The 19031-nt window shown below is 54.3% G+C and overlaps 2 protein-coding genes across 2 annotated transcripts in view; both read right to left on the bottom strand.

Moving 5' to 3' along the window:
- The window catches only part of LOC143808839 (tyrosine-protein kinase-like), a 63242-nt gene extending 59161 nt beyond the window's left edge, over positions 1-4081 (bottom strand). The window contains exon 1 of the mRNA XM_077291940.1: positions 3394-4081. Coding sequence (XP_077148055.1) covers positions 3394-4010 — 617 coding nt within the window. The 5' untranslated portion in view covers positions 4011-4081. The remainder of the gene's footprint in view (positions 1-3393) is intronic.
- Positions 4082-6236: 2155 nt separating this feature from the next.
- The window catches only part of GCKR (glucokinase regulator), a 94572-nt gene continuing 81777 nt past the window's right edge, over positions 6237-19031 (bottom strand). Inside the window, exon 20 of the mRNA XM_077291939.1 lies at positions 6237-6484. Coding sequence (XP_077148054.1) covers positions 6317-6484 — 168 coding nt within the window. The 3' untranslated portion in view covers positions 6237-6316. The remainder of the gene's footprint in view (positions 6485-19031) is intronic.

Below are 19031 nucleotides of genomic sequence, written 5' to 3'. Positions count from 1 at the left end.
AGTGATCCGTGACGTTGCAGCGTCCTCGCTAGCGATATCGTTTAGTTTGACACACAGCAGCGATCAGGATCCTGCTGTGATGTCGCTGGTCGCTGAATAAAGTTCAGAACTTTATTTGGTCGTCAGATCGCCGTGTATCGTCAGGTTTAACACCAAAAGCAACGATGCCAGCGATATTTTACACTGGTAAACAGGGTAAATATCGGGTTACTAAGCGCAGGGCCGCGTTTAGTAACCCGATGTTTACCCTGGTTACCAGCGTAAAATGTAAAAAAAACAAACAGTACATATACTCACCTGCGCGTCCCCCGGCGTCCGTTTCCCACACTGACTGAGCGCCGGCCCTAAAGTGAAAGTACAGCACAGCGGTGACGTCACCGCTCTGCTGTTAGGGCCGGCACTCAGTCATTGCAGGAAGCGGACAGCGAGGGACGTGAATGTGAGTATGTGCTGTTTGTTTTTTTACTTTTACGCTGGTAACCAGGGTAAACATCGGGTTACTAAGCGCGGCCCTGCACTTAGCAACCCGATGTTTACCCTGGTTACCCGGGGACCTCGGCATCGTTGGTCGCTGGAGAGCGGTCTGTGTGACAGCTCTCCAGCGATCAAACAGCGACGCTGCAGCGATCAGCATCGTTGTCGCTATCGCTGCAGCGTCGCTTAATGTGAAGGTACCTTAACTCCTGTTAATAAATTCCCCTCATCAGTTGGTCTGTCTGTTCCATGGTGACATACTCAACCCTGCACTCAATTACAGAGACAGACCCCAAAAGACTGCAGAGAAAGGAGGAGAGACAGACCCCAAAAGACTGCAGAGAAAGGTGGAGAGACAGACCCCAAAAGACTGCAGAGAAAGGAGGAGAGACAGAGCCCAAAAGACTGCAGAGAAAGGTGGAGAGACAGACCCCAAAAGACTGCAGAGAAAGGAGGAGAGACAGAGCCCAAAAGACTGCAGAGAAAGGTGGAGAGACAGACCCCAAAAGACTGCAGAGAAAGGAGGAGAGACAGAGCCCAAAAGACTGCAGAGAAAGGAGAGACAGACCCCAAAAGACTGCAGAGAAAGGAGAGACAGACCCCAAAAGACTGCAGAGAAAGGAGGAGAGACAGACCCCAAAAGACTGCAGAGCAAGGTCGAGAGACAGAGCCCAAAAGACTGCAGAGAAAGGTGGAGAGACAGACCCCAAAAGACTGCAGAGAAAGGAGGAGAGACAGAGCCCAAAAGACTGCAGAGAAAGGAGAGACAGACCCCAAAAGACTGCAGAGAAAGGTGGGAGAGACAGACCCCAAAAGACTGCAGAGAAAGGAGGAGAGACAGAGCCCAAAAGACTGCAGAGAAAGGTGGGAGAGACAGACCCCAAAAGACTGCAGAGAAAGGGGGAGAGACAGACCCCAAAAGACTGCAGAGAAAGGTGGAGAGACAGACCCCAAAAGACTGCAGAGAAAGGAGGAGAGACCGACCCCAAAAGACTGCAGAGAAAGGTGGTCCTACACAGTACTGACTCAGGGAGTGAATGTAAATGTACGGCACCATGTACAGATTTATATTATTAGGATAATTAGTACACCCCGGATCACCCCGGATCATTTCATTTTTGTCACTAATATTTGTTACTTTGTGTCACAGAAAATCCCGATAACGTACATTGAAGTTTGTGTAAAGTGAAAAAATGTGGAAAAGTTCACGGGGTTTGAAGACTTTTTCAAGGCATTCACCATTCCATGACAGATATCACTTTGGATCATACCAAATAATTGATCTCTCTGGATCACAACTATTAGTGGATCACTTTGGATCCCGCCTATGAATGGATCGCTCTGGATCATATGTATTAGTGGATCATTTTGGATCCCGCCTATGAATGGAGCGCTCTGGATCATACGTATTATTAGATTGAGGTTAGATGTAGGAGTGGATCACACTAGATTATCGCAGTGAATTCTGCGTGTTTGATCTTTAGATCAGAGTGAAGTCTCTGGCAGGATCCAGAAGGCTGAAATCTCCGATCACTTTGATCCCTTGGGTTTCTGATGAGGTCATCTATTACACTGCTGTCCATCACTGATTGGTCGGGATAGTTATCATGACTGTCACTGGTCAGTGGCCCCACAGTGGGTGCATCATGAGATTGTACCCCCCATGCCACACCTGGGGGCTGATGTGTACCCTCCTCATCTACCACCTGAGCTGCAGGCTTGGAGGACCACCCATAGACGACTGCTGGATCATGTCTCCAGCCTTCACCCTGATATTGGGGGCCCATGCTTGTTTCCGGGTGTCCCCCCGCCTTCACGATAGTGGCTGAATTTTACTTTAGGCTCCACATTCTTGCATAGCAGCAATTCCAGGAGACATTCTCACCACCGCTGACGTAGATGGCTCATTACCTCCCATCTCTGTGCCCCAGAGCTGGACCTTCATCCACAAGTACAGGAATACCCCGGTAAGGGTGGCAGACGGGTGGCCCCCATTAGGCCGGGATCGGTGAGGCAAGTTTTGCTTCTTTTATTTTTTCTAAGTCTTTTGATAACATTTTTTCTCTCTCGACAACCCCTTAAAACAATGAATCTTCACATTTGGTGACATATTTATTCAGTGGACATTGATGTGTCCCTGGGGCCACAGCGCTAAGTATGTGGCCCCCAAGCAATATCCTGCATATGGGATGGCATTTAATTGGTCTGAGGTGACACGCAGGGGCTATCAGTGGCATGAGCCCATGACAGACTCGATATCGGCCACTGGTTTCCGGCCTTTAGTCATTGAGGTGGACAACTGCTGACATGATAACAAGGTGACTTTGGTAATCAGGAGGGCACACAATGAGACAGATGGGAGGTCTGTACTTAGTGTGATCGTAGCAGGTTCTCATAGGGCCCATCAGTGTCCTCCATGTCACATGGACCTCATGGCCTCTGCCTGCTGTAATTAACCCTAAATAAGGTGGATGTGCCAGGTGAAGGACACCTCTAGGCGTAGGGTGCCGACCTTACCGCCAATCCCAAGTCCTTCTCTGTGTAATGCTCCCCACTTACTGAAACCTCTGGACTGTAGAGATGTTCTGATGGATATGTCCCTCACTGGACCACGAATGACTGATGGTGGAGTGTTGGCTCTACTTTTACCTTTTGTTCCCCCCTTTTGCAGGCCATGCCCTTCCATGTTATCTTGGCCACCTGCTCCATACCGGTTTTCTGCCCTCTGAATGTGTGTTTGGACACTTAATGATGGAGCATCCCCGATAAATGAACAAGGAACTTTCTGGAGCTGCTAGTTTCTGGGAGGTTTCGGGAACCTCCTGGACATTTCAGGAGATGACGAGCATGCCATACACAACAGTCTGCTCTAGGATACAGATGACACAGTAACCATGTAAGACAGGACATATTACTTACTCCTCTGCCTCCAGACTCCCCTCGTTGGCCAGGTAGGACTTGGGGATATAGCCGGTTTTGCTTTCTTCAGTGCGATCAATGGTCCTTGCGATCACCCATTCTCCTCGGTCTTCGATAATCTCCACCTTTTGCCCCTTCTTTATGTCTAGGTCCAAGGAGGAGCGCGGTTTATAGTTGTAGGTTGAGACCTGCTTGGCTCGGAGGTCCCGGGACATGGCACTGAATCTTTTATTTCCGTCTGGTTCTGCATTTGTAGGGGGGATGTCATCGTTTTGGGTGCTCAGTCCAGTGATGGAGTTTGGGGGACGGTGATTCGTCACATTCTTAGAATGGTCTAAAGTGTCCACAAATCCGAGGTTATCCTCACCGTTGATGATGTCATCCTCCCTCTTCAGGGTAATGATCTGTTTTTGGTGGGTGATGGGAGCATTGTCCCTCTTGGCTTTCTCCTCATTATGGGCTTTATTGAATGAGTAGAACTTGCTCTCGGAGTGTTTCAGAACTTTATCGGCTCGTGTGATCTCCAGTTCTGGGAAGGTCGGGTCCGTATATGGCTCCCGGTGGCAGGGACAGCACGAACAGCAGGGACAGCATCTTCTACACAAAGTCTGCCCCATCCTGGGCTCCTGATGACTGCGACTATGAGGAAGTAAGATCACAATATACAGGTGGAATGTGCGGGGCGGACCTGGCAAGGGACTGCACAACCTGCTTCCTCATACCCCAAGCAATCTCCCTGACCTGAGACGTGTCGGAAAGTAGAAGCCTGAGAATGGCAGAAAGCCCACAGAAGTCCTCACCAGTCCACAGTCCGGGAAGCAAAGTCCAAAATGTGCAGGAAGAAAACTCCAGGGAAATATCACATGGGTGTAATACAAGGCAGGACGGAGGCTCAGTGGTTAGCACGCAGGAACTTATACACATGTGGGCTCAGTTGTTAGTATACAGGGACTCAGTGGTTAGCAAGCAGTAACTTGTTTACACATGGGGCTCAGTGGTTAGCATGAGGGTACTCAGTGGTTAGCAAGCAGTAACTCAGTTACACACCGGGCTCAATGGTTATCACATGGGGCTCATTGGTTAGTATGCAGGGGCTCAGTGATTAGCAAGCAGTAACTCAGTTACAGATGGGGGCTCAGTGGTTAGAACATGATGGCTCAGTGATTAGCAAGCAATAACTCGGTTACACATGGTGGCTCAGTGGTTAGCACATGGTGGCTCAGTGGTTAGTGCATGGTGGCTCAGTGGTTAGCACATGGTGGCTCAGTAGTTAGCCATGGTGGCTCAGTAGTTAGCAAATAGATCAATGGCTGCACTCAAAATTTACTGTGCTAAGACAAGGAAATGTGCAATATATGAAATGTGAATAGCATAATGGCTAGGGAAATTTATGAAAAAACACATGAGATTCTTACCACAATATTTGGCCAAACGTTGTGAGCCCATCCACCAAAACGTCAAGGTGATCTCAGATCGGATGGGTAACTGAGCTGACTGCCTAGTGTGAACACTTACCTATGGCTAATAACATGGTAAAGCCTGCTTTTGTGCTAAGAATCTCATGTGTTTTTTCATAAATTTCCCTAGCCATTATGCTATTCACATTTCATGTATTGCACATTTCCTTGTCTTAGCACAATAAATGTTGAGTGCAGCCATTATCTATTTGCTATATGACTTTTTTTGGTTATGCACCAGTTCAGATTATATTGTTGTTCAGTCAGTTTTCTTAGGCTCAGTAGTTAGCCATGGGGGCTCAGTAGTTACCACATATGGGGCTCAGTGGTTAGCACATGGTGGCTCAGTAGTTAGCAAATGGTGGCTCAGTAGTTAGCACATGGTGGCTCAGTAGTTAGCCATGGGGGCTCAGTAGTTAGCCATGGGGGCTCAGTAGTTACCACATGTGGGGCTCAGTGGTTAGCATATGGTGGCTCAGTAGTTAGCACATGGTGGCTTAGTAGTTAGCCATGTGGGCTCTGTGGTTAGCACACGGTGGCTCAGTGGTTAGTACTATTGCTTTGCATCACTGAAGTCCTGGACTTACATCCCACCAGGATGATATCTGCGTGGAGTCGGCATGTTCCCCCCGTGTTTCGTGGCTTTCCTCCGGCTTCCTCCCAGACTCCAGAGATTGATAGTGAATGTAGTGAGCCCTGATGGGGACAGAGGTGATGTGGAGAGTGACTGTATACAGCAGTAATATCACACCTGTAGTGTATACAGCAGTAATATCACACCTGTAGTATATACAGCAGTAATATCACACCTGTAGTATATACAGCAGTAATATCACACCTGTAGTATATACAGCAGTAATATCACACCTGTAGTATATACAGCAGTAATATCACACCTGTAGTATATACAGCAGTAATATCACACCTGTAGTATATACAGCAGTCATATCACACCTGTAGTATATACAGCAGTAATATCACACCTGTAGTATATACAGCAGTAATATCACACCTGTAGTATATACAGCAGTAATATCACACCTGTAGTACAGAGGCCTCTATGTGTCACCACCGCCGGTGTAAGATCTTCTCCGCTGCTTGTGGAGCTGCGGGTTCAGAGCTCAGGAGTCAGGACAGCTCCTCCGGGAAGCTCCTCTAATTCCCTGTCACTGGACTACAACTCCCAGCATGTTGTGTGCCCCCTCACGCCCCGGAGGATACATTACCTGCCCCGTGGAGGTCGGCAGGTCATGAATACACGGGGACGGTTGTGTTGTCTGTTGCCATGGAAACAGATGCCTGGTTTTGTACTCTGACTCCTCTTACTATTCAGTCCGGCTGCTGTCAGATCATGTGACAAGTTCCTGTCTTCTGATTGGTGCACAATTTGATTCAATTTACACAACTTTTAATAAAGATAAAAAAAATTATAAAAATGCCGTGAGGCTGCGATGGATCCCGGGAATCTATCGGCTGCGTCCCGCCGTCTCCGCACTCTCCGCCACACGCTTCCTTCCTGGGACGCTGTGAGAAGCTTCGATGGCCGCCCGTATGCTCTCGGATGACTCCAGACGTGTCCTGGCCTCCGCCACCGAGCAGTTACGTAACAAACTCACAATGGCGACCGGCAGCACCTGTCAGAAAGACAAAGGGTTAATATGTGAGGAGCCAAAATGGAGGGAATAGCTCACGTCAGTCTTACACCCAACATGTACTGGGGACAGAAGAAGAGGACAAAGCGCAGCTCCGGCATAGTGCTGGGCGCCATCATGGGGGAACTGTGGCTGGCACTGTGATGGTGTACTCTGGGGGATACGGGGGAACTGTGGCTGGCACTGTGATGGCGTACTCTGGGGATACGGGGGAACTGTGGCTGGCACTGTGATGGCGTACTCTGGGGGATACGGGGGAACTGTGGCTGGCACTGTGATGGCGTACTCTGGGGGATATGGGGGAACTGTGGCTGGCACTGTGATGGTGTACTCTGGGGGATATGGGGAACTGTGGGTCGCACTGTGATGGCGTACTCTGGGGATACGGGGGAACTGTGGCTGGCACTGTGATGGTGTACTCTGGGGGATACAGGAGAACTGTGGCTGGCACTGTGATGGCGTACTCTGGGGATACAGGGGAACTGTGGCTGGCACTGTGATGGCGTACTCTGGGGATACAGGGGAACTGTGGCTGGCACTGTGATGATGTACTCTGGGGGATATGGGAGAACTGTGGCTGGCACTGTGATGGTGTACTCTGGGGGATATGGGGGAACTGTGACTGGCACTGTGATGGTGTACTCTGGGGGATACGGGGGAACTGTGGCTGGCACTGTGATGGCGTACTCTGGGGATACGGGGGAACTGTGGCTGGCACTGTGATGGTGTACTCTGGGGGATACAGGAGAACTGTGGCTGGCACTGTGATGGCGTACTCTGGGGGATATGGGAGAACTGTGGCTGGCACTGTGATGGTGTACTCTGGGGGATACAGGAGAACTGTGGCTGGCACTGTGATGGCGTACTCTGGGGATACAGGGGAACTGTGGCTGGCACTGTGATGATGTACTCTGAGGGATATGGGAGAACTGTGGCTGGCACTGTGATGGTGTACTCTGGGGGATATGGGAGAACTGTGGCTGGCACTGTGATGGTGTACTCTGGGGGATACAGGAGAACTGTGGCTGGCACTGTGATGGCGTACTCTGGGGATACAGGGGAACTGTGGCTGGCACTGTGATGATGTACTCTGGGGGATATGGGAGAACTGTGGCTGGCACTGTGATGGTGTACTCTGGGGGATACAGGAGAACTGTGGCTGGCACTGTGATGGCGTACTCTGGGGGATACAGGAGAACTGTGGCTGGCACTGTGATGGCGTACTCTGGGGATACGGGGGAACTGTGGCTGGCACTGTGATGGCGTACTCTGGGGATACGGGGGAACTGTGGCTGGCACTGTGATGGTGTACTCTGGGGGATACAGGAGAACTGTGGCTGGCACTGTGATGGCGTACTCTGGGGATACAGGGGAACTGTGGCTGGCACTGTGATGGCGTACTCTGGGGATACGGGGGAACTGTGGCTGGCACTGTGATGGTATACTCTGGGGATACGGGGGAACTGTGGCTGGCACTGTGATGGCGTACTCTGGGGATACGGGGGAACTGTGGCTGGCACTGTGATGGTGTACTCTGGGGGATACAGGAGAACTGTGGCTGGCACTGTGATGACGTACTCTGGGGATACAGGGGAACTGTGGCTGGCACTGTGATGATGTACTCTGGGGGATACGGGAGAACTGTGGCTGGCACTGTGATGGTGTACTCTGGGGGATACAGGAGAACTGTGGCTGGCACTGTGATGGCGTACTCTGGGGGATACGGGGGAACTGTGGCTGGCACTGTGATGGCGTACTCTGGGGGATACAGGAGAACTGTGGCAAGCACTGTGATGGTGTACTCTGGGGGATACGGGGGAACTGTGGCTGGCACTGTGATGGCGTACTCTGGGGGATACGGGGGAACTGTGGCTGGCACTGTGATGGTGTACTCTGGGGGATACGGGGGAACTGTGGCTGGCACTGTGATGGCGTACTCTGGGGGATACGGGGGAACTGTGGCTGGCACTGTGATGGCGTACTCTGGGGGATACGGGGGAACTGTGGCTGGCACTGTGATGGCGTACTCTGGGGGATATGGGGGAACTGTGGCTGACACTGTGATGGTGTACTCTGGGGGATATGGGGGAACTGTGGCTGACACTGTGATGGTGTACTCTGGGGGATATGGGGGAACTGTGGCTGGCACTGTCATGACGTACTCTGGGGGATATGGGGGAACTGTGGCTGACACTGTGATGGTGTACTCTGGGGGATATGGGGGAACTGTGGCTGACACTGTGATGGTGTACTCTGGGGCATATGGGGGAACTGTGGCTGGCACTGTAATGGTGTACTCTGGGGGATACGGGGGAACTGTGGCTGGCACTGTAATGGTGTACTCTGGGGGATACGGGGGAACTGTGGCTGGCACTGTGATGGCGTACTCTGGGGGATACGGGGGAACTGTGGCTGGCACTGTGATGGTGTACTCTGGGGGATATGGGGGAACTGTGGCTGGCACTATGATGGTGTACTCTGGGGGATACGGGGGAACTGTGGCTGGCACTGTGATGGTGTACTCTGGGGGATACGGGGGAACTGTGGCTGGCACTGTGATGGTGTACTCTGGGGGATACGGGGGAACTGTGGCTGGCACTGTGATGGCGTACTCTGGGGGATACGGGGGAACTGTGGCTAGCACTGTGATGGTGTACTCTGGGGGATACGGGGGAACTGTGGGTCGCACTATGATGGTGTACTCTGGGGATATGGAGGAACTGTGGGTCGCACTGTGATGGTGTACTCTGGGGTATACGGGGGAACTGTGGCTGGCACTGTGATGGTGTACTCTGGGGGATACGGGGGAACTGTGGGTCGCACTATGATGGTGTACTCTGGGGATATGGGGGAACTGTGGGTCGCACTGTGATGGCGTACTCTGGGGTATACGGGGGAACTGTGACTGGCACTGTGATGGTGTACTCTGGGGATACGGGGGAACTGTGGCTGGCACTGTGATGGCGTACTCTGGGGGATACGGGGGAACTGTGGCTGGCACTGTGATGGCGTACTCTGGGGGATACGGGGGAACTGTGGGTCGCACTATGATGGTGTACTCTGGGGATATGGGGAAACTGTGGGTCGCACTGTGATGGTGTACTCTGGGGGATACGGGAGAACTGTGGCTCGCACTGTGATGGTGTACTCTGGGGGATACGGGGGAACTGTGGCTGGCACTGTGATGGTGTACTCTGGGGGATACGGGGGAACTGTGGCTGGCACTATGATGGTGTACTCTGGGGGATACGGGGGAACTGTGGCTGGCACTGTGATGGTGTACTCTGGGGATATGGGGGAACTGTGGGTCGCACTGTGATGGTGTACTCTGGGGGATACGGGGGAACTGAGGCTGGCACTGTGATGGTGTACTCTCGGGATACGGGGGAACTGAGGCTGGCACTGTGATGGTGTACTCTAGGAGATACGGGGGAACTGTGGGTCGCACTATGATGGTGTACTCTGGGGGATACGGGGGAACTGTGGCTGGCACTGTGATGGTGTACTCTGGGGGATACGGGGGAACTGTGGCTGGCACTATGATGGTGTACTCTGGGGGATACGGGGGAACTGTGGCTGGCACTGTGATGGTGTACTCTGGGGATATGGGGGAACTGTGGGTCGCACTGTGATGGTGTACTCTGGGGGATACGGGGGAACTGAGGCTGGCACTGTGATGGTGTACTCTGGGGATACGGGGGAACTGTGGCTGGCACTGTGATGGTGTACTCTGGGGGATACGGGGGAACTGTGGGTCGCACTATGATGGTGTACTCTGGGGATATGGGGGAACTGTGGGTCGCACTGTGATGGTGTACTCTGGGGGATACGGGGGAACTGAGGCTGGCACTGTGATGGTGTACTCTGGGGATACGGGGGAACTGAGGCTGGCACTGTGATGGTGTACTCTAGGGGATACGTGGGAACTGTGGGTCGCAATATGATGGTGTACTCTGGGGGATACGGGGGAACTGTGGCTGGCACTGTGATGGTGTACTCTGGGGGATACGGGGGAACTGTGGCTGGCACTGTGATGGTGTACTCTGGGGGATACGGGGGAACTGTGGCTGGCACTGTGATGGTGTACTCTGGGGGATACGGGGGAACTGTGGCTGGCTCTGTGATGGTGTACTCTGGGGGATACGGGGGAACTGAGGCTGGCACTGTGATGGTGTACTCTGGGGGATATGGGGGAACTGTGGCTGGCACTGTGATGGTGTACTCTGGGGGATACGGGGGAACTGTGGGTCGCACTATGATGGTGTACTCTGGGGATATGGGGGAACTGTGGGTCGCACTGTGATGGTGTACTCTGGGGGATACGGGGGAACTGAGGCTGGCACTGTGATGGTGTACTCTGGGGGATACGGGGGAACTGTGGGTCGCACTATGATGGTGTACTCTGGGGTATATGGGGGAACTGTGGCTGGCACTGTGATGGTGTACTCTGGGGGATATGGGGGAACTGTGGCTGGCACTGTGATGGTGTACTCTGGGGGATACAGGGGAACTGTGGGTCGCACTGTGATGGTGTACTCTGGGGGATATGGGGGAACTGTGGCTGGCACTGTGATGGTGTACTCTGGGGTATATGGGGGAACTGTGGCTGGCACTGTGATGGTGTACTCTGGGGTAAATGGGGGAACTGTGACTGGCACTGTGATGGTGTACTCTGGGGGATACGGGGGAACTGTGGCTGGTACTGTGATGGTGTACTCTGGGGGATACAGGGGAACTGTGGGTCGCACTGTGATGGTGTACTCTGGGGTATATGGGGGAACTGTGGCTGGCACTGTGATGGTGTACTCTGGGGTAAATGGGGGAACTGTGGCTGGCACTGTGATGGTGTACTCTGGGGGATATGGGGGAACTGTGGCTGGCACTGTGATGGTGTACTCTGGGGGATACAGGGGAACTGTGGGTCGCACTGTGATGGTGTACTCTGGGGGATATGGGGGAACTGTGGCTGGCACTGTGATGGTGTACTCTGGGGTATATGGGGGAACTGTGGCTGGCACTGTGATGGTGTACTCTGGGGGATATGGGGGAACTGTGGCTGGCACTGTGATGGTGTACTCTGGAGGATATGGGGGAACTGTGACTGGCACTGTGATGGTGTACTCTGGGGTATATGGGGGAACTGTGACTGGCACTGTGATGGTGTACTCTGGGGTATATGGGGGAACTGTGACTGGCACTGTGATGGTGTACTCTGGGGGATACGGGGGAACTGTGGCTGGCACTGTGATGGCGTACTCTGGGGGATACAGGGGAACTGTGGGTCGCACTGTGATGGTGTACTCTGGGGGATATGGGGGAACTGTGGCTGGCACTGTGATGGTGTACTCTGGGGTATATGGGGGAACTGTGGCTGGCACTGTGATGGTGTACTCTGGGGTATATGGGGGAACTGTGACTGGCACTGTGATGGTGTACTCTGGGGTATATGGGGGAACTGTGACTGGCACTGTGATGGTGTACTCTGGGGGATACGGGGGAACTGAGGCTGGCACTGTGATGGTGTACTCTGGGGGATATGGGGGAACTGTGGGTCGCACTGTGATGGTGTACTCTGGGGGATATGGGGGAACTGTGGCTGGCACTGTGATGGTGTACTCTGGGGGATACGGGGGAACTGTGGCTGGTACTGTGATGGTGTACTCTGGGGGATATGGGGGAACTGTGGGTCGCACTGTGATGGTGTACTCTGGGGGATATGGGGGAACTGTGGCTGGCACTGTGATGGTGTACTCTGGGGTATATGGGGGAACTGTGGCTGGCACTGTGATGGTGTACTTTGGGGTATATGGGGGAACTGTGGCTGGCACTGTGATGGTATACTCTGGGGTATATGGGGAACTGTGGGTCGCACTGTGATGGTGTACTCTGGGGTATATGGGGGAACTGTGGCTGGCACTGTGATGGTGTACTCTGGGGTATATGGGGGAACTGTGGGTCGCACTGTGATGGTGTACTCTGGGGATACGGGGGAACTGTGGGTCGCACTGTGATGGCATACTCTGGGGGATATGGGGGAACTGTGGCTGGCACTGTGATGGTGTACTCTGGTGATACGGGGGAACTGTGGGTCGCACTGTGATGGCGTACTCTGGGGGATACGGGGGAACTGAGGCTGGCACTGTGATGGTGTACTCTGGGGTATATGGGGGAACTGTGGCTGGTACTGTGATGGTGTACTCTGGGGGATATGGGGAACTGTGGCTGGCACTGTGATGGTGTACTCTGGGGGGATATGGGGGAACTGTGGCTGGCACTGTGATGGTGTACTCTGGGGTATATGGGGGAACTGTGGCTGGCACTGTGATGGTGTACTCTGGGTATATGGGGAACTGTGGGTCGCACTGTGATGGTATACTCTGGGGGATATGGGGGAACTGTGGCTGGTACTGTGATGGTGTACTCTGGGGGATATGGGGGAACTGTGGCTGGCACTGTGATGGTGTACTCTGGGGGATATGGGGGAACTGTGGCTGGCACTGTCATGGTGTACTCTGGGGTATATGGGGAACTGTGGGTCGCACTGTGATGGTGTACTCTGTGGGATACAGGGGAACTGTGGGTCGCACTGTGATGGTGTACTCTGGGGGATATGGGGGAATTGTGGCTAGCACTGTGATGGTGTACTCTGGGGTATATGGGGGAACTGTGACTGGCACTGTGATGGTGTACTCTGGGGTATATGGGGGAACTGTGACTGGCACTGTGATGGTGTACTCTGGGGTATATGGGGGAACTGTGACTGGCACTGTGATGGTGTACTCTGGGGTATATGGGGGAACTGTGGCTGGCACTCTGATGGCGTACTCTGGGGGATACAGGGGAATTGACTGGCACTGTGATGGTGTACTCTGGGGGATACGGGGGAACTGTGGGTCGCACTGTGATGGTGTACTCTGGGGGATACAGGGGAACTGTGGGAAGCACTGTGATGGTGTACTCTGGGGGATATGGGGGAACTGTGGCTGGTACTGTGATGGTGTACTCTGGGGGATATGGGGGAACTGTGGCTGGCACTGTGATGGTGTACTCTGGGGGATATGGGGGAACTGTGGCTGGCACTGTGATGGTGTACTCTGGGGTATATGGGGAACTGTGGGTCGCACTGTGATGGTGTACTCTGGGGTATATGTGGGAACTGTGGCTGGCACTGTGATGGCGTACTCTGAGGGATACAGGGGAACTGTGGGTCGCACTGTGATGGTGTACTCTGGGGGATATGGGGGAACTGTGGCTGGCACTGTGATGGTGTACTCTGGGGTATATGGGGGAACTGTGACTGGCACTGTGATGGTGTACTCTGGGGTATATGGGGGAACTGTGACTGGCACTGTGATGGTGTACTCTGGGGTATATGGGGGAACTGTGGCTGGCACTGTGATGGCGTACTCTGGGGGATACAGGGGAACTGACTGGCACTGTGATGGTGTACTCTGGGGGATATGGGGGAACTGTGGCTGGCACTGTGATGGTGTACTCTGGGGTATATGGGGGAACTGTGGCTGGCACTGTGATGGTGTACTCTGGGGTATATGGGGGAACTGTGGCTGGTACTGTGATGGTGTACTCTGGGGGATACGGGGGAACTGTGGGTCGCACTGTGATGGTGTACTCTGGGGGATTCGGGGGAACTGTGACTGGCACTGTGATGGTGTACTCTGGGGTATATGGGGGAACTGTGACTGGCACTGTGATGGTGTACTCTGGGGGATATGGGGGAATTGTGGCTGGTACTGTGATGGTGTACTCTGGGGATACAGGGGAACTGTGGCTGGCACTGTGATGGTGTACTCTGGGGGATATGGGGGAACTGTGGCTGGCACTGTGATGGTGTACTCTGGGGGATACGGGGGAACTGTGGCTGGCACTGTGATGGTGTACTCTGGGGGATATGGGGGAACTGTGACTGGCACTGTGATGGTGTACTCTGAGGTATATGGGGGAACTGTGGCTGGTACTGTGATGGTGTACTCTGGAGGATATGGGGGAACTGTGGGTCGCACTGTGATGGTGTACTCTGGGGGATACGGGGGAACTGAGGCTGGCACTGTGATGGTGTACTCTGGGGGATATGGGGGAATTGTGGCTGATACTGTGATGGTGTACTCTGGGGATACAGGGGAACTGTGGCTGGCACTGTGACGGTGTACTCTGGGGGATATGGGGGAACTGTGGCTGGCACTGTGATGGTGTACTCTGGGGGATACGGGGGAACTGTGGCTGGCACTGTGATGGTGTACTCTGGGGGATATGGGAGAACTGCGGCTCGCACTGTGATGGTGTACTCTGGGGTATATGGGGGAACTGTGGCTGGCACTGTGATGGTGTACTCTGGGGTATATGGGGGAACTGTGGCTGGTACTGTGATGGTGTACTCTGGGGTATATGGGGGAACTGTGGCTGGCACTGTGATGGTGTACTCTGGGGGATATGGTGGAACTGTGGCTGGCACTGTGATGGCGTACTCTGGGGGATACAGGGGAACTGTGGCTGGCACTGTGATGATGTACTCTGGGGGATATGGGAGAACTGTGGCTGGCACTGTGATGGTGTACTCTGGGGGATATGGGGGAACTGTGACTGGCACTGTGATGGTGTACTCTGGGGGATACGGGGGAACTGTGGCTGGCACTGTGATGGCGTACTCTGGGGATACGGGGGAACTGTGGCTGGCACTGTGATGGTGTACTCTGGGGGATACAGGAGAACTGTGGCTGGCACTGTGATGGCGTACTCTGGGGATACAGGGGAACTGTGGCTGGCACTGTGATGATGTACTCTGAGGGATATGGGAGAACTGTGGCTGGCACTGTGATGGCGTACTCTGGGGGATACAGGAGAACTGTGGCTGGCACTGTGATGGCGTACTCTGGGGGATACGGGGGAACTGTGGCTGGCACTGTGATGGTGTACTCTGGGGGATACGGGGGAACTGTGGCTGGCACTGTGATGGCGTACTCTGGGGGATACGGGGGAACTGTGGCTGGCACTGTGATGGCGTACTCTGGGGGATACGGGGGAACTGTGGCTGGCACTGTGATGGCGTACTCTGGGGGATATGGGGGAACTGTGGCTGACACTGTGATGGTGTACTCTGGGGGATATGTGGGAACTGTGGCTGACACTGTGATGGTGTACTCTGGGGGATATGGGGGAACTGTGGCTGGCACTGTCATGACGTACTCTGGGGGATACGGGGGAACTGTGGCTGGCACTGTAATGGTGTACTCTGGGGGATACGGGGGAACTGTGGCTGGCACTGTAATGGTGTACTCTGGGGGATACGGGGGAACTGTGGCTGGCACTGTGATGGCGTACTCTGGGGGATACGGGGGAACTGTGGCTGGCACTGTGATGGTGTACTCTGGGGGATATGGGGGAACTGTGGCTGGCACTATGATGGTGTACTCTGGGGGATACGGGGGAACTGTGGCTGGCACTGTGATGGTGTACTCTGGGGGACACGGGGGAACTGTGGCTGGCACTGTGATGGTGTACTCTGGGGGATACAGGGGAACTGTGGCTGGCACTGTGATGGCGTACTCTGGGGGATACGGGGGAACTGTGGCTGGCACTGTGATGGCGTACTCTGGGGGATACGGGGGAACTGTGGCTAGCACTGTGATGGTGTACTCTGGGGGATACGGGGGAACTGTGGGTCGCACTATGATGGTGTACTCTGGGGATATGGAGGAACTGTGGGTCGCACTGTGATGGTGTACTCTGGGGTATACGGGGGAACTGTGGCTGGCACTGTGATGGTGTACTCTGGGGGATACGGGGGAACTGTGGGTCGCACTATGATGGTGTACTCTGGGGATATGGGGGAACTGTGGGTCGCACTATGATGGCGTACTCTGGGGTATACGGGGGAACTGTGACTGGCACTGTGATGGTGTACTCTGGGGATACGGGGGAACTGTGGCTGGCACTGTGATGGCGTACTCTGGGGGATACGGGGGAACTGTGGCTGGCACTGTGATGGCGTACTCTGGGGGATACGGGGGAACTGTGGGTCGCACTATGATGGTGTACTCTGGGGATATGGGGAAACTGTGGGTCGCACTGTGATGGTGTACTCTGGGGGATACGGGAGAACTGTGGCTGGCACTGTGATGGTGTACTCTGGGGGATACGGGGGAACTGTGGCTGGCACTGTGATGGTGTACTCTGGGGGATACGGGGGAACTGTGGCTGGCACTATGATGGTGTACTCTGGGGGATACGGGGGAACTGTGGCTGGCACTGTGATGGTGTACTCTGGGGATATGGGGGAACTGTGGGTCGCACTGTGATGGTGTACTCTGGGGGATACGGGGGAACTGAGGCTGGCACTGTGATGGTGTACTCTCGGGATACGGGGGAACTGAGGCTGGCACTGTGATGGTGTACTCTAGGAGATACGGGGGAACTGTGGGTCGCACTATGATGGTGTACTCTGGGGGATACGGGGGAACTGTGGCTGGCACTGTGATGGTGTACTCTGGGGGATACGGGGGAACTGTGGCTGGCACTATGATGGTGTACTCTGGGGGATACGGGGGAACTGTGGCTGGCACTGTGATGGTGTACTCTGGGGATATGGGGGAACTGTGGGTCGCACTGTGATGGTGTACTCTGGGGGATACGGGGGAACTGAGGCTGGCACTGTGATGGTGTACTCTGGGGATACGGGGGAACTGTGGCTGGCACTGTGATGGTGTACTCTGGGGGATACGGGGGAACTGTGGGTCGCACTATGATGGTGTACTCTGGGGATATGGGGGAACTGTGGGTCACACTGTGATGGTGTACTCTGGGGGATACGGGGGAACTGAGGCTGGCACTGTGATGGTGTACTCTGGGGATACGGGGGAACTGAGGCTGGCACTGTGATGGTGTACTCTAGGGGATACGTGGGAACTGTGGGTCGCACTATGATGGTGTACTCTGGGGGATACGGGGGAACTGTGGCTGGCACTGTGATGGTGTACTCTGGGGGATACGGGGGAACTGTGGCTGGCACTGTGATGGTGTACTCTGGGGGATACGGGGGAACTGTGGCTGGCACTGTGATGGTGTACTCTGGGGGATACGGGGGAACTGTGGCTGGCTCTGTGATGGTGTACTCTGGGGGATACGGGGGAACTGAGGCTGGCACTGTGATGGTGTACTCTGGGGGATATGGGGGAACTGTGGCTGGCACTGTGATGGTGTACTCTGGGGGATACGGGGGAACTGTGGGTCGCACTATGATGGTGTACTCTGGGGATATGGGGGAACTGTGGGTCGCACTGTGATGGTGTACTCTGGGGGATACGGGGGAACTGAGGCTGGCACTGTGATGGTGTACTCTGGGGGATACGGGGGAACTGTGGGTCGCACTATGATGGTGTACTCTGGGGTATATGGGGGAACTGTGGCTGGCACTGTGATGGTGTACTCTGGGGGATATGGGGGAACTGTGGCTGGCACTGTGATGGTGTACTCTGGGGGATACAGGGGAACTGTGGGTCGCACTGTGATGGTGTACTCTGGGGGATATGGGGGAACTGTGGCTGGCACTGTGATGGTGTACTCTGGGGTATATGGGGGAACTGTGGCTGGCACTGTGATGGTGTACTCTGGGGTAAATGGGGGAACTGTGACTGGCACTGTGATGGTGTACTCTGGGGGATACGGGGGAACTGTGGCTGGTACTGTGATGGTGTACTCTGGGGGATACAGGGGAACTGTGAGTCGCACTGTGATGGTGTACTCTGGGGGATATGGGGGAACTGTGGCTGGCACTGTGATGGTGTACTCTGGGGTATATGGGGGAACTGTGGCTGGCACTGTGATGGTGTACTCTGGGGGATATGGGGGAACTGTGGCTGGCACTGTGATGGTGTACTCTGGAGGATATGGGGGAACTGTGGGTCGCACTATGATGGTGTACTCTGGGGATATGGGGGAACTGTGGGTCGCACTGTGATGGTGTACTCTGGGGGATACGGGGGAACTGAGGCTGGCACTGTGATGGTGTACTCTGGGGTATATGGGGGAACTGTGACTGGCACTGTGATGGTGTACTCTGGGGTATATGGGGGAACTGTGACTGGCACTGTGATGGTGTACTCTGGGGGATACGGGGGAACTGTGGCTGGCACTGTGATGGCGTACTCTGGGGGATACAGGGGAACTGTGGGTCGCACTGTGATGGTGTACTCTGGGGGATATGGGGGAACTGTGGCTGGCACTGTGATGGTGTACTCTGGGGTATATGGGGGAACTGTGGCTGGCACTGTGATGGTGTACTCTGGGGTATATGGGGGAACTGTGACTGGCACTGTGATGGTGTACTCTGGGGTATATGGGGGAACTGTGACTGGCACTGTGATGGTGTACTCTGGGGGATACGGGGGAACTGAGGCTGGCACTGTGATGGTGTACTCTGGGGGATATGGGGGAACTGTGGGTCGCACTGTGATGGTGTACTCTGGGGGATATGGGGGAACTGTGGCTGGCACTGTGATGGTGTACTCTGGGGGAT

Source organism: Ranitomeya variabilis, chromosome 2 (genome assembly GCF_051348905.1).
Source record: "Ranitomeya variabilis isolate aRanVar5 chromosome 2, aRanVar5.hap1, whole genome shotgun sequence".
Taxonomy (NCBI): Eukaryota; Metazoa; Chordata; class Amphibia; order Anura; family Dendrobatidae; genus Ranitomeya; species Ranitomeya variabilis.
Note: the sequence above shows the minus strand (reverse complement) of the source record. Positions and strands in the feature narration are given on the sequence as shown.